Source organism: Eulemur rufifrons, chromosome 2, assembly GCF_041146395.1.
Source record: "Eulemur rufifrons isolate Redbay chromosome 2, OSU_ERuf_1, whole genome shotgun sequence".
In the NCBI taxonomy this organism is placed as follows: domain Eukaryota; kingdom Metazoa; phylum Chordata; class Mammalia; order Primates; family Lemuridae; genus Eulemur; species Eulemur rufifrons.
The window spans coordinates 77,512,981-77,526,118 of NC_090984.1; the positions used below are offsets into that span (position 1 = coordinate 77,512,981).

Here is a 13,138-nt window from a genome sequence, read left to right on the forward strand (position 1 = left end):
GCCAATCTCACTGGGGTTAGGTGATATCTCATTGTGGTTTTGATTTGCATTTCTCTAATGATTAGAGATGTTGAGCATTTTTTTATGTTTGCTGACCATTATTCTGTCTTGTTTGGGAAAGTTTCTGTTCATTTCCTTTGCCCATTTATTGATGGGGTTGTTTGATTTTTTCTTGTTGATTTTTTGAATTCTGGATAGATTCTTGTTATCAGCCCTTTATCTGATGTGTAGAGAGCAAATATGTCCTCTTAATTCTTCTGATTGTAAAAAAGTTACATAATACATGCACATTATAGAAAATTTGGAAACTATAAAACAACACAAAGGAAAAAATTTTAAATTTTCTTCAGTCTCTCTGCTGGAGAGGTCTACAGTCAATATTTTATTGCCTATACTTTCAGTATCATTTCAATTTATGTATACAGGTGTAGATTCTTTTTTCCATGAATGAAGGTATCTCCTTTTTCACTTACTTTATCATGAACATTTTCTTCTTTTTTTTTTTTTTGAGACAGAGTCTCACTCTATTGCCCAGGCTAGAGTGAGTGCCGTGGCGTTAGCCTAGCTCACAGCAACCTCAAACTCCTGAGCTCAAGCAATCCTCCTGTCTCAGCCTCCCGAGTAGCTGGGACTACAGGCATGCACCACCATGCCCGGCTAATTTTTTCTATATATATTTTTAGCTGTCCATATAATTTCTTTCTATTTTTAGTAGAGATGGGGGTCTCGCTCTTGCTCAGGCTGGTCTCGAACTCCTGAGCTCAAAGGATCCGCCCACCTCGGCCTCCCAGAGTGCTAGGATTACAGGCGTGAGCCACCGCACCCGGCCCATTTTCTTCTTTAATATCAAATAATATATAGTAGGATCTTTAATGGCTATTTAGTATTGGATCATATAATGTCATGGTATCTTAACTGATCTCTTGTGAATAGTTAGGCTTTTTAATTATTTTTGTTTCTACCATTTAGTTGATCCTTTTTGTACTCTGACATATTACAGAATGATAGTCAGATTCCTGTGATATTCTAACTTTGTATCACTTTCTATGTTTTTAAGAGTGTTTTCTTGGTGTAGTAGAGGCAAGTAATCAGCCATCACTAGCTGGCTACCATATGAGCTTTAGTTTTCCTAACAGATTTCTCTATAATGTGGTAAGAGTCATAGTAGTCAGTAACCTCAACTGAAAAGTAACCAATGTTTCATGTGTATGTAGTTTCTAGGTCTGTCGTTTTTTCAAAAAAGAACAAAAAAGATTTGCTTATTGGAAAGTCATGGGACGTGGAAAAAGAGCAGGTTTAGTAGAATGTTTTAGTACAATTTAAAAGTTTGCAGCTGAATGTGGTTGCTCACACCTGTAATCCTAGCACTCTGGGAGGATTGCTTGAGCTTTCAAGACCAAGAGCAAGAGCGAGACCCCATCTCTACTAAAAATAGAAAACTTTAACTGGGCGTAGTGATGCACACCTGCAGTCCCAGCTACCTGGGAGGCTGAGGCAGGAGGATCACTTGAGCCCAGGAGTTTGAGGTTGCAGTGAGCTATGATGATGCCATGCACTCTAGCTGGGGCAACAGAGCGGGATTCTGTCTAAAAACAAAAAAACCCACGCATATAGAGAGGTTAGCTTTAAGATAGAATAAAAGCCTTTTCCTCTGAAACTAAAGGAAAAGCAAAAGGAAGAGGACATAAAATATAAAAAAATTTTTGAGGTAGCAAAAAAGGGTTTGTTCTTTTAATTCAAAAGAAAGGAAGAAGTAGCTCTAGTGCCAGTTTATCACACTTAACGTGCATATGAATTGCCTCAGGATCTTGTTTTTTTTTTTTTTTTTTTTTGTTGAGACAGAGTCTCACTTTGTTGCCCAGGCTAGAGTGAGTGCCGTGGCATCAGCTTAGCTCACAGCAACCTGAGACTCCTAGGCTTAAGCGATCCTCCTGCCTCAGCCTCCCGAGTAGCTGGGACTACAGGCATGCGCCACTATGCCCGGCTAATTTTTTCTATATAGATTTTTAGTTGTCCATATAATTTCTTTCTATTTTTAGTAGAGACGGGGTCTCGCTCTTGCTCAGGCTGGTCTCGAACTCCTGACCTCGAGCAATCCACCCGCCTCGGCCTCCCAGAGTGCTAGGATTACAGGCGTGAGCCACCGCGCCCGGCCAGGATCTTGTTAAAGTACAAATTCTGATTCAGTTTGTTTGGACTGGGACCTGAGATTACATGTCTAAGAAGCTCCTCTGTGTTGCTGCTGATCTGTGAACCACATTTTGAAATCAAGACTTCCAGATTCTGTTCAATTAAGAAACAATTAAGGGCCGGGCGCGGTGGCTCACGCCTGTAATCCTAGCACTCTGGGAGGCCGAGGTGGGCGGATCGTTTGAGCTCAAGAGTTCGAGACCAGCCTGAGCAAGAGCGAGACCCCATCTCTACTAAAAATAGAAAGAAATTATATGGACAGCTAAAAATATATATAGAAAAAATTAGCCGGGCATGGTGGTGCATGCCTGTAGTCCCAACTACCCGGGAGGCTGAGACAGGAGGATCCCCTTGAGCTCAGGAGTTTGAGGTTGCTGTGAGCTAGGCTGACGCCATGGCACTCACTCTAGCCTGGGGAACAAAGTGAGACTCTGTCTCAAAAAAAAAAAAAAGAAACAATTAAGAATGGAAAATAGAGCATTAGTGATTTAAAGAATGTGGGAAAGCATTTGTACCCCCTTAATATTTTGAAATTTTAAAAAATTTAAAATAAAAAATGTGGGAAAGATCTAGAGTAGGTAATATAACAAATTTGATAAGGAATCAGAAAAACTAAAATTATGAAATTGTGCTAATGTGTTTGGTAAGGACTTAATTCTAAAACCTGAGATTTTCCTTGGATGTTGGATTATTTCCAATAAGTAACCTTTAATTTTCTTTTAAAAATATTGGCCAGGCATGGTGGCTCACAGCTGTAAACCTAGCACTCTGGGAGGCTGAGGTGGGAGGATAGCTTGAGGCCAGGAGTTTGAGACCAGTCTGAGCAAGAGTGAGACCCCGTATCTACAAAAAATAGAAAAAATTAGCCAGGCTTTGGCAAGCGCCTGCAGTCCCAGCTACTTGGGAGGCAGAGGCAGGATCCCTTGAGCCCAGGAGTTTGAGGTTGCTGTGAGCTAGGCTGACGCTATAGCACTCTAGCCCGGGCAACAGAGTGAGACTCTGTCTCAAAAAAAAAAAAGTCATGTAATCCAAAATAAACTTTTCATTTTGTTCATGAATATACATTCATATCCTTTTTATAATTACTTAAATGGTAAAAATAAGATTGTATATTTGGATACATGGTATTAACATATCATCCAAAGGCATTTATATATTCTTTAACCTGTTTATTTGTTGGTTATTCTCTCATGTATAAATATAAGACACAAGGTTAAATCAGAAAAACATATTTAGGGATCAGTGATTTTCATTTTTATCTTAATTAGAAATTATTCAGGATCTAAAGAGTTTTCATTAGTTCAATTTTATATTAGTCTAAAATCTTAAAGTTAACTAAGGGTCTGAAAATTGCAGTATAAGCTTATATATTAAGCATTATAAGATATGTGGCTTTATGAGAATTGATCTCTTTTTATAAAGGTATTATCTATTATAAAACTTAATTGAACACATAATTTTACAATTTTGTATTTTGAAAAGCAGTGATATTAATGTATACAACCCATGAAACCAGTAGAAGAAATTTCAGTTAGTTAGGTTTTTCCTGAGAAGATAAGTTGAAGATTTGCACAAGCAACTATATCATACCTAATATTGTTTTTACATGCTGGTAAGATCTGGACAAAGACAAATGGCTGTCTTTAAGTGAGTGTAATTTGTCCAAAGAGACATCTTAATTAGGTTGTTGTTTGAACTTTTTCTATACAGTTATATACCAGATATTAAAGCTTTTAAGAACTATTTTTTTTACTTGTTCTTTAAGCAAGTGACCAAGGATATTATTTAAACTCACAATTAACTTTTGTTTTCCCCTGAATAACAGGTTTTGGCAAGAACATTTTTTTTTTCTTAAAGAGAAAATACGTTTAAATCTTAAGTAAAAAGAAATCTTAAAAACCTTTTGAGTAGGCTGGGCATGGTGGCTCATGCCTGTAATCCTAGCACTCTGGGAGGCCAAGGCGGGCGGATTGTTTGACCTCAGGAGTTCGAGACCAGCCTGAGCAAGAGCGAGACCCCGTTTCAACGAAAAATAGAAAGAAATTATCTGGACAGCTAAAAATATATATAGAAAAATTAGCCAGGCATGGTGGTGCATGCCTGTAGTCCCAGCTACTCTGGAGGCTGAGACAGTAGGATTGCTTGAGTCCAGGAGTTTGAGGTTGCTGTGAGCTAGGCTGACGCCATGGCACTCTAGCCCGGGCAACAGAGTGAGACTCTGTTTCAAAAAAAAAAAAAAACCTTTTGAGTTTTATTTAGTTCAGTATGATATAAGCCCTTAATATATTAATATGTTATTTATAAGCCAGTTGAAACAGGAGCTTGTTCCAATTGATTTTTATCCTGATTTATTAGTACTGCCCATAGATAGATAAGTTACATCAATTTGTTCAAAAAGTATTTTGTTCAAGAAATGGAAAATTTTTACCCATTTATAACTTAGAGGATCTAATTATGATAAAGCAGTAGAATTTAAGATAGAAGCAGGTGCCAGTCTGTTAAGAATGTTGATCAGCTAAAGAAACAAAAACATACTGGCTTGGGCTTTTTAAAATTTGATAGGTGCTGCTCTTCCATTTCCCCAGCTAGAAATAAAAGGTGAATTTTACTATGTTATGAAAATCTTTCACTTCAATTTAATTTTATTGTTTATGTTTAATCTGGAAAAATATAGTAAAATTACTTTTCTATATAATGTAACTAAAATCATGGGTAAAATGTTTCATGAGAGCTTTACTAGAATGGGATGAAATCTAAACTATCTTTTTTGATGAAGATAGTTGTAAAAATTACATTTGAATTGCAAGAAAAACATAACTGATTCATTTCGGGCAAAAAGGTGAAAGTGTATTCTTATTTGTAGGATTGTGGTGATCCCTGAGGTGCTGCTTTTAGTGGAATAAACTGTTAAGATCTAAAATGAAAAAGAAAAAACAAAGAAGAAGCAAAAACATATATTCAGTAGGTTCCTTGCAGAAGCATCATTGAGTATGGTAGTTTTAAATGTATTTCCACAAATTCTTTGAGATTCTTCCTTTGAAGAGTTGGAGTCTGATTCCCCTCTCTTTGAGTGTGTCAGTATTTAATGGATCACTTCTAACAAAGTAGAAATAACAGTGTGTGACTTCAGAGACTATGTCATAAAAAGGCACTGCAGCTTCCATCTTGGTGGTTCTCGCTCAGATAACTTGTTCTGAAGGAAACCAGCTGTCATGTCTTTAGCAACCTCTGGGGGGTCCCAAATGGCAAGAAACAGAGGCCTCCTGACAGTAGCCACGTGAGTGAACTTCAGTGATCCTCCAGTCTCAGTCAAGCCTGCAGTTAACAGCTGCCTACCCAAATGTTGATTGCAACCTCAGAGAGACCTGAACCATCCAGCTAAGCCACTTAGCCAGAATCATCCGGCCAAGACTGCTTCCAGCCAGATGCCTTATCCACAGAAAAAGAGATAATAAATGTTTGTTGTTTTAACTTACTATGTTTTGGGATAATTCATTACACAGCAATAAATATTAATAACTAATAGATTGAGAGTTGTGATTCCCAGAAATTTGATGTGATACTTTTTTTTTCAATGTCCATATAATTATGACATTGAATTTTCTTTGTTTTTAAAAGGCTAAACTTGCTTAAGGTTTGGAAAACTATTAAATATTGTTTTATTTGTCTTTTTAAACCATTTTTCTAATTGAATTTGTCTAATTTATACTTAAGTTTCTTCAACACTCTTTCGCTTTAGAGTTTTGAAGTAATGTTAATTTACAATTACTGAATTATTTAGCGAGATCAAAGAAAGCTGACCATTGAATGATAGGAATTTTGTTTTCTTTCATCTTTAGTACAGGAATTCCATTTTTGAAGGTATTGACCAGTATTGGGTCTATAATAAGTAAGCATGAAAAAGCCTTACCTTTTAGATGGAGGAGAATAAAGGAGCCCATTCAAAAAATAAACATAAACAAAAAGACCAATAAAGAAGCCAGATTTCAGATTCCCTGTTAGCTGCTACCTGACCAGGATATGTTATGTAGCAGAAATCACTTAACAGTCAGACCATAAAATCAAAACCCAGTTTCACCACTGCTGCCATCTATGTGGACACGATCGTCCACGTACTCAGTCAGAATCAGAACCAATGCCAGGCTTTCCCAAGAATCTTAATTTAGTGCACAAGAGCCATATTGCTCAGTATAAGGGAAGGTTATCTGGGGACTTACGGGTCCACGTCTCAGAAAGGATATACTTTCAGGTCACATATTTAAATCTCATGACACAGAGGGACAATATATTATTTAACATATTAGTGAAACGTCCAGAAATAAATGTTAAACAAGGAATCATAAACATTTGGTTGGTTATGTCATGCAATGTTTTGTTATTTTTCATGCAGTTTGTTTTCATGTTTAAAAAAAGACTGAATCAAGGAGAAATTAGGATTGATAAAAGAGAGAAAATATTGCAGGCTGGACTTAGTAAGTTTTGTTTGCACGTTTTATGGGCTGGTTTTCTGCCCTTGTATAAACAGACTAAAGATATAAAAATCTTTAGTTTTTTTATAAAAGATTTTAGCTATGTAGCATATGTGAGTCAATTTCTAAGGTTTGCCTGTCTCCTTCTATCAGCATTGCTACCTTAAGCCATGTATGTACCATTTCCCTCATTGGAATTTCTTCCTTATCAATATGAAAAAAAAATTAGAAGCAACCCAAGTGTTCCATCATAGAACAGTGGCACATCTAGTCAATGTAATATTATGCAGTCATTGAAAATAGTTTATATCCTTAGACCGAGCAATTTCATTTCTAGGATTTTTGTTCTACAGAAATATTTGGGTAATACACAAGGAGATGTGCATAACATTGTTCACTGCAAGATTGTTTGCAATAGTGAAAAGTTGTGGCAAACAGAATGTCCATTAATAGGAAACTATAAGTCCAACTCTAACGTGGAATACTGGGCAACCATTAAAAAGAATAAATTGGGCCAGGCGTGGTGGTTCACATCTGTAATTTCAGCACTTTGGGAGGCTGAGAAGGGAGGATTGCTTGAGATCAGAAGCTCAAGACCAGCTTGGGGAACATAGCAAAATCCCCGTCTCTACAAGAAATTTAAAAATTAGGTGCTGGTGTGTTCTTGTATTCTCAGCTACTGAGGAGGCTAAGGCAGGAAGATTGCTTGAGCCCAGGAGTTCAAGGCTGCAGTGAGCTATGATCATGCCATCGCACTTCACCCTGGGTAGCAGAGTGAGACTCTGACTCAAAAAAAAAAAAAAAAAAAAAAAAAGGCCGGGCGCGGTGGCTCACGCCTGTAATCCTAGCACTCTGGGAGGCCGAGGCGGGTGGATTGCTCAAGGTCAGGAGTTCGAGACCAGCCTGAGCGAGACCCCGTCTCTACTAAAAATAGAAAGAAATTATATGGACAACTAAAAATCTATATAGAAAAAATTAGCCGGGCATAGTGGTGCATGCCTGTAGTCCCAGCTACTCGGGAGGCTGAGGCAGTAGGATCGCTTAAGCCGAGGAGTCTGAGGTTGCTGTGAGCTAAGCTGACGCCACGGCACTCACTCTAGCCTGGGCAACAAAGTGAGACTCTGTCTCAACAAAAAAAAAAATAAATAAAAAATAAAAAAAATAAAAAAAAAAAAGTGTGTGTGTGTGTCTGTGTGTGTTTGTGTATATATGTGTGTTTTTTTAAAAAGAATAAGCAGATATGTATATGTTAACACGGAAAGATATTTGCATATTTACTAGGTGCCAGAATATTGTGATCTATTTTTGTTTTTCAAAAACTTATTTTTTCCTCTTGTTTTTAGAAAAAAGAAAAGAAAAAAAGCTTGTCGAAGAATGTTTGTATGTAAAAATAGACCTGTTAAAAGTGTTTTTCGATAGTATTCCAGTGAGAAGGGAGCCAAAGAAGAATTTGACTTTACAACTTATTTATTTCTATATTATTTGCAGTTTTTACAGTAAGCAGTTACTATTTTGTAATTAAAGTTTATAGCCAGGCACAGTGGCCTGCACCTGTAGTCCAAGCTACTGGGGAGGCTCCGGTGGGAGAATTGCTTAAGGCCAGCCTGGGCAACATAGTGAGATCTTGCCTCTAAAAAATAAAAAAAAACGTTTATAACACTTATAAGGGGTTTTAGCAACATAAGAAATACCGTTTTTTTTTTTTTTTTTTTTTTTTTTGGAGACAGGGTCTCACTCTGTCGCCCAGGCTAGAGTGCATTGGCTCATTACATTTTCAAACTCCTGGGCTCAAGCAATCCTCCTGCCTCAGCCTCCCCAGTAGTTGGGACCATAGGCACGCACCACCATGCCTGGCTAATTTTTCTATTTTTTGTAGAGACGGGGTCTTGCTGTTGCTCAGGCTGGTCTCACTCCTGACCTCAAGCGATCCTCCCACCTTGGACTCCCAAAGTGCTAGGATTACAGGTGTGAGCCACCACAGCTGGCCAGGAAATACTTTTATTATAACATAAGTGTAAAATCAGTATATAAAATTTACATACAGTATTACAACTCTTAAAGTGTACATAGGAAATGATTTGAAAGAAACACAGGTGTTGTTTACAGAAGGTGACTGCAGGTAACGGGAATAAACACTTTTAGTGGCCACCATTACGGGGCAAGGTTGGAGTCCAGGTGAAACCAGAAGGAACTGGTAAAAGGTAAAAGGTCCAAAAACTGGAAGTCAAGATAAAGATTAGTATGAGTTCAGTAAAGGCAGGAGTGTAGGTGATTTCTGAGAGAATTAGTCATTTGCTACTAACCCTACTGAAATAGAATTAAAACTATTTTTGAGATATTTTAACACCCTCTGCCAAAAGCTAAAATAAGATGCATTAGATCAAAGGATTGAATGACTATAAATTTGTATAATCTTTTAATGAAAAATATATAAGAATCACTCAGTGTGCAGATGGGTAGATTAAAAAAATATATATACACACAAGAATCAAATGAAAAAGTTAATAAGAGGCAAGAAACAGCAAAACTGAAACAGTATATAAGACTATGTAAATTTCAAACCATTGTTAAAATTAAGTATGAGACATGCTTTTTATAATGCTTATAACTGAGGAATCAAATAAATTTTTTGGTATTAACTTCAAAAACTGAACACTCAATTTCTAAGTGTCATAAAGTGCTGTTCTAAATAGAGTGCTTCACATTTTGTCAGTTTAGCTCACAACTCTTTCAAAATTTATCTATACTTTTCTCTTTTACTCTAAACTATTTTCCCTTTTTTTCATTGTTTTGTCCCATCAAAACTTACTCTGATGAAAATCACTAAATTACTTTTAAGAGAGATCAAAAAGGGCCTCTCATGTTAATAATAACTGGTGTGTCCTATGGTCTCCTTTCAAATATTTGCACAATTTTCTATAGCAAAACTGAATCCCTGCCTGAATTCTAGATTTCCAAAAATGCCTGCCACGTTCACACAGACTCATACATGTACATACACACAAACCCCTGCTCCCATTACTCCCATCACCACCCCCACCCCTACTAGTTGTTTTATGTATTTGGCATATATACTAATGTTCTGCTGGCTAAGCAGAAATTAATTACAAAGAAAATCTAATGTAAAATGTATTCCACACTGAAGAATTATTTCTAGATTATTTACTATTTTAGCTGTGTTAATGTCTTCTTTTAATGTATCTAATCAGAAATTGACTGTAATTGGTTTCATTTTTATTTTATTGTACCCTTTTAATATTGACTATATAATCAATCATAGGAATTACAATATTGGAGAAAGCAGTCCTTTTTCTTCTGGGCATTCTTTATTCCTCATTTGTCTTTTCTGCATTAATTTTTGAAGCAGTTAATAGGTTTTTCACAAAATTTGATGAGGAATAATGAGTTCCCTGAGGTATATTAGGTAGCTTATAGTCTTACCTTGTAATAGTCAAATGGCTAAGAAATTTTCAAATAGATATATCTTTAATTTTATTGTGCTATTTTGATACTTGGCAAAGTTCTCAAAGAAGCATACTGACAAGGCTTATAGTTCACCACATGTGTAGATTTGATTGTGTCTGTAAGTTCCAAATAAATATATATAATTTCTTGTCAAATCAATTTTTTAAATGTTTTATAGCCATATTGAATGTGAAGTGATCTAGAACAGTTGAGGTCATCATTAGTGAAGAATTCTGAAAACTTGAATCATGCTTCCATTTAGTTCTTTAACTGATTATGTATAACTTCAATATTACATCCTGGCACTTTTGTCTCTTTATGATCATGTGGGGTTAATGAGAAAGGACTTGGAAACCATAAAAGTACTAGAAATATATGAAGTATTATATACTTGGTTTTAACTAAGAGATCTATCTTAAGAAAATCTCCTAAGGGAACTATAATACAGGTTACCACATCTTTTACATTTGAGTTATAGAATATGGATAATAAATTTGCCTCAGTAAAGATAGTAGAGTGGAATGCTTGCTTGTTTAGTAAACTTCATTTGGCATTTATTATCTGATGCTAAAAGATAGCATAGTTTGAGGGGTTATGCTGCTGAGTCCAATGTTCTTTTCTTCATGCCAGTTGTCATCCTTTTTGTCATTTGTATTCTCTCCTTCTTAGTTGCCAGATGTATACTGTAGAATGATAAGATACAGAAAAGGGTTGGGGTGAAGGTAGTAAGAAAGACAAAAGAAAATTAGCATTTCTATCATAGAATGAAAAATACTGTTAATGTACCATACTAAATGCAGATGTTTATTTGTATCATTGTATATTTGATAAAATTGTTTTCTTATAATTTCTTAATTGGATGTTATTTTATCATATTTATTACCAGCTAGACTTAAAATTTGCTAATTTATTATTCTGTTCTTATAGTTTTCAGCATATGATTTCATCCCATCTCCAAAATTAAAGCCCTCTCAAGGAATGCCAGCCAATGATGATTTATGTTTTAGCAGAAAAAGAGTGTCACGAAATTTATTTCAGAGTAGTCGGGATTTTAATCCAGATTCTCTTCCTATATGTGCTGCTGGTAAGTACAAGTTACAGGTAATGGACATGTTGAACTAAGTTAAAGATTTTTCTAAACTTTCTAGTCCATTCAAGGACTCAAAGAACTTGCAATCAGTAGGCAATTCAGATTCAATAAACCACTTATTGAGGATCTGATGAAAATTAACACTTTTTGACATTATTAATTTTGTAAGTCCCTGGAAAGATTTCTCATTAAAATTTATTAAATAGTAATGTAGGGTAGTATTTGCTTAATAAATCACCCAAGTTTATTGAGCATCTGCTATGTGTTACGTACTCTTCTTAGTACTGGGGATCTGCCTGATAGAGCTTACATTCTAGTTGGGGAGGGGAGCAGACATTAAATAAATGCAAGATACAGTAGGTTAAATGGTGATAAATGCTATGGAGAAAAATAAAGCAGAGAAGAGTGTGAACCAGGGTCTTTTTAAAATAATGTGGTGAAAGAAGGCCATATTTAGACAGGAATATTTGAAGAAAACCACTAAATATTAGGAGAAAAGAGCAAATAATTTCAGGAAGTGGGATCAGTCAATGTAGAGTGAATAAGATGGAAGTATATGGAACATGTTTGAGAAAGATAAAAGAGGCTAGTATGTCTGGAATGAAATGAGTAAGGGGATAGAAGTAGATAATAGGAATCCTTATTTATAAGGCCTAGTGGACTACTGAATGAACTTTAGCTTTTACCCTGAATGAGGGGCATTTTGAGAAAAGAAGTGAAATCACTTGCCTCATGTTTTCGAGGTTCATTTTGCATGTTATGTTTAAAATAGATGAAAGGAGGTCAAGGGCAAAAACGAGGACTGATCAAGAGTCTATTATGGTAATCCTGGCTAGAGTTGATGGAGGCTTTAACCAGGAAAGCAGTAAATGTAGTGAGAAGTGATTGGATTCTTATTATATGTCAAAGGAAAAGTTGAAATAATTCGCTGGTAGATTGGGTATAAAATGTGAGAAAGGAGTCAAGAATGCTGTAAGGATTTTTGCCCAGAGCAATTGGAAAGATATTTAATTGCCTAAGTATTACACAAAGTAAATATTATGGTAGTTCAGAGGACATTGTCATTGGCCATGTTAGTTAGAAGAGGCATTAATGAAGAGTTAATACTTGAACTGCATCTTTTTGAGGGGCATGTGATGTAAGTGGTTAGAAGGACAGTATGAAGAGAGCAAAGGCTTACATTAGGAATGGGCTTGAGATAATTGTGGGAACTGTGTCAAGACAAGGTTCATTTTAGATGGTGAAAGATAAACTGGGAGAAGGGGAACTCTGGTGTGTTAGGCTCAAAAATTTGAGTTTGTACTTACAAGCTACAAGGACTAATAGAGATTTTTTTTCTTTTATTAAGGAAAAAAGCTAGGATAATAAGGTTGTTTATAAATGGAATAGGAAAGAGTAATCAGGAAGATATGATGGATATGATGATTTGTTATAAAAGATGAAGGAGGAGTAGAGAAGGATTTTAAGACTTAATACCCAGGTAATTAGAAAAATGGTAGTGTGTTAGCAAAACGATACCAGTTGGAAGGGAAAATGGTTTAGAAGGTAAAGACTGGGTATGTTACAGACTTTCACATTTATTTAATATCCAGATGATATCAGTTATTGAAATTTGTTGGCTATGAGTTCTGATACAGTATTCAGCAAACATTGTTTTCTAGGAGAATTTATAAACTTTTATGCAGTCAGATTCTATAATATTTTCACACAAAAATGAACTGTTATTAATATAATGATTACGTAGGTTAATTTGTTTATTTAATAGAGAAAAAGAAATGCAGGAATATATCCATTATTTTGGATTTTCATACATGTCATTGTTTCTGTACCACTGAGAAACTCATTACCTAGTTGTACAGATTGTAAACAACTGGAGAATAAGACAATATGTAGCGTAATGCTATATTGGTTGACAGAAATTAAA

General features: G+C 35.6%; 1 protein-coding gene across 1 annotated transcript in view; it reads left to right on the forward strand.

Annotated features, from left to right (window-relative positions):
• TOGARAM1 (TOG array regulator of axonemal microtubules 1) overlaps window positions 1-13,138 on the forward strand; it is a 73,488-nt gene that overhangs the window by 3,371 nt on the left and 56,979 nt on the right. Inside the window, exon 2 of the mRNA XM_069464589.1 lies at window positions 11,052-11,208. Within this exon, the coding sequence (XP_069320690.1) occupies window positions 11,052-11,208 (157 nt within the window). The remainder of the gene's footprint in view (window positions 1-11,051; window positions 11,209-13,138) is intronic.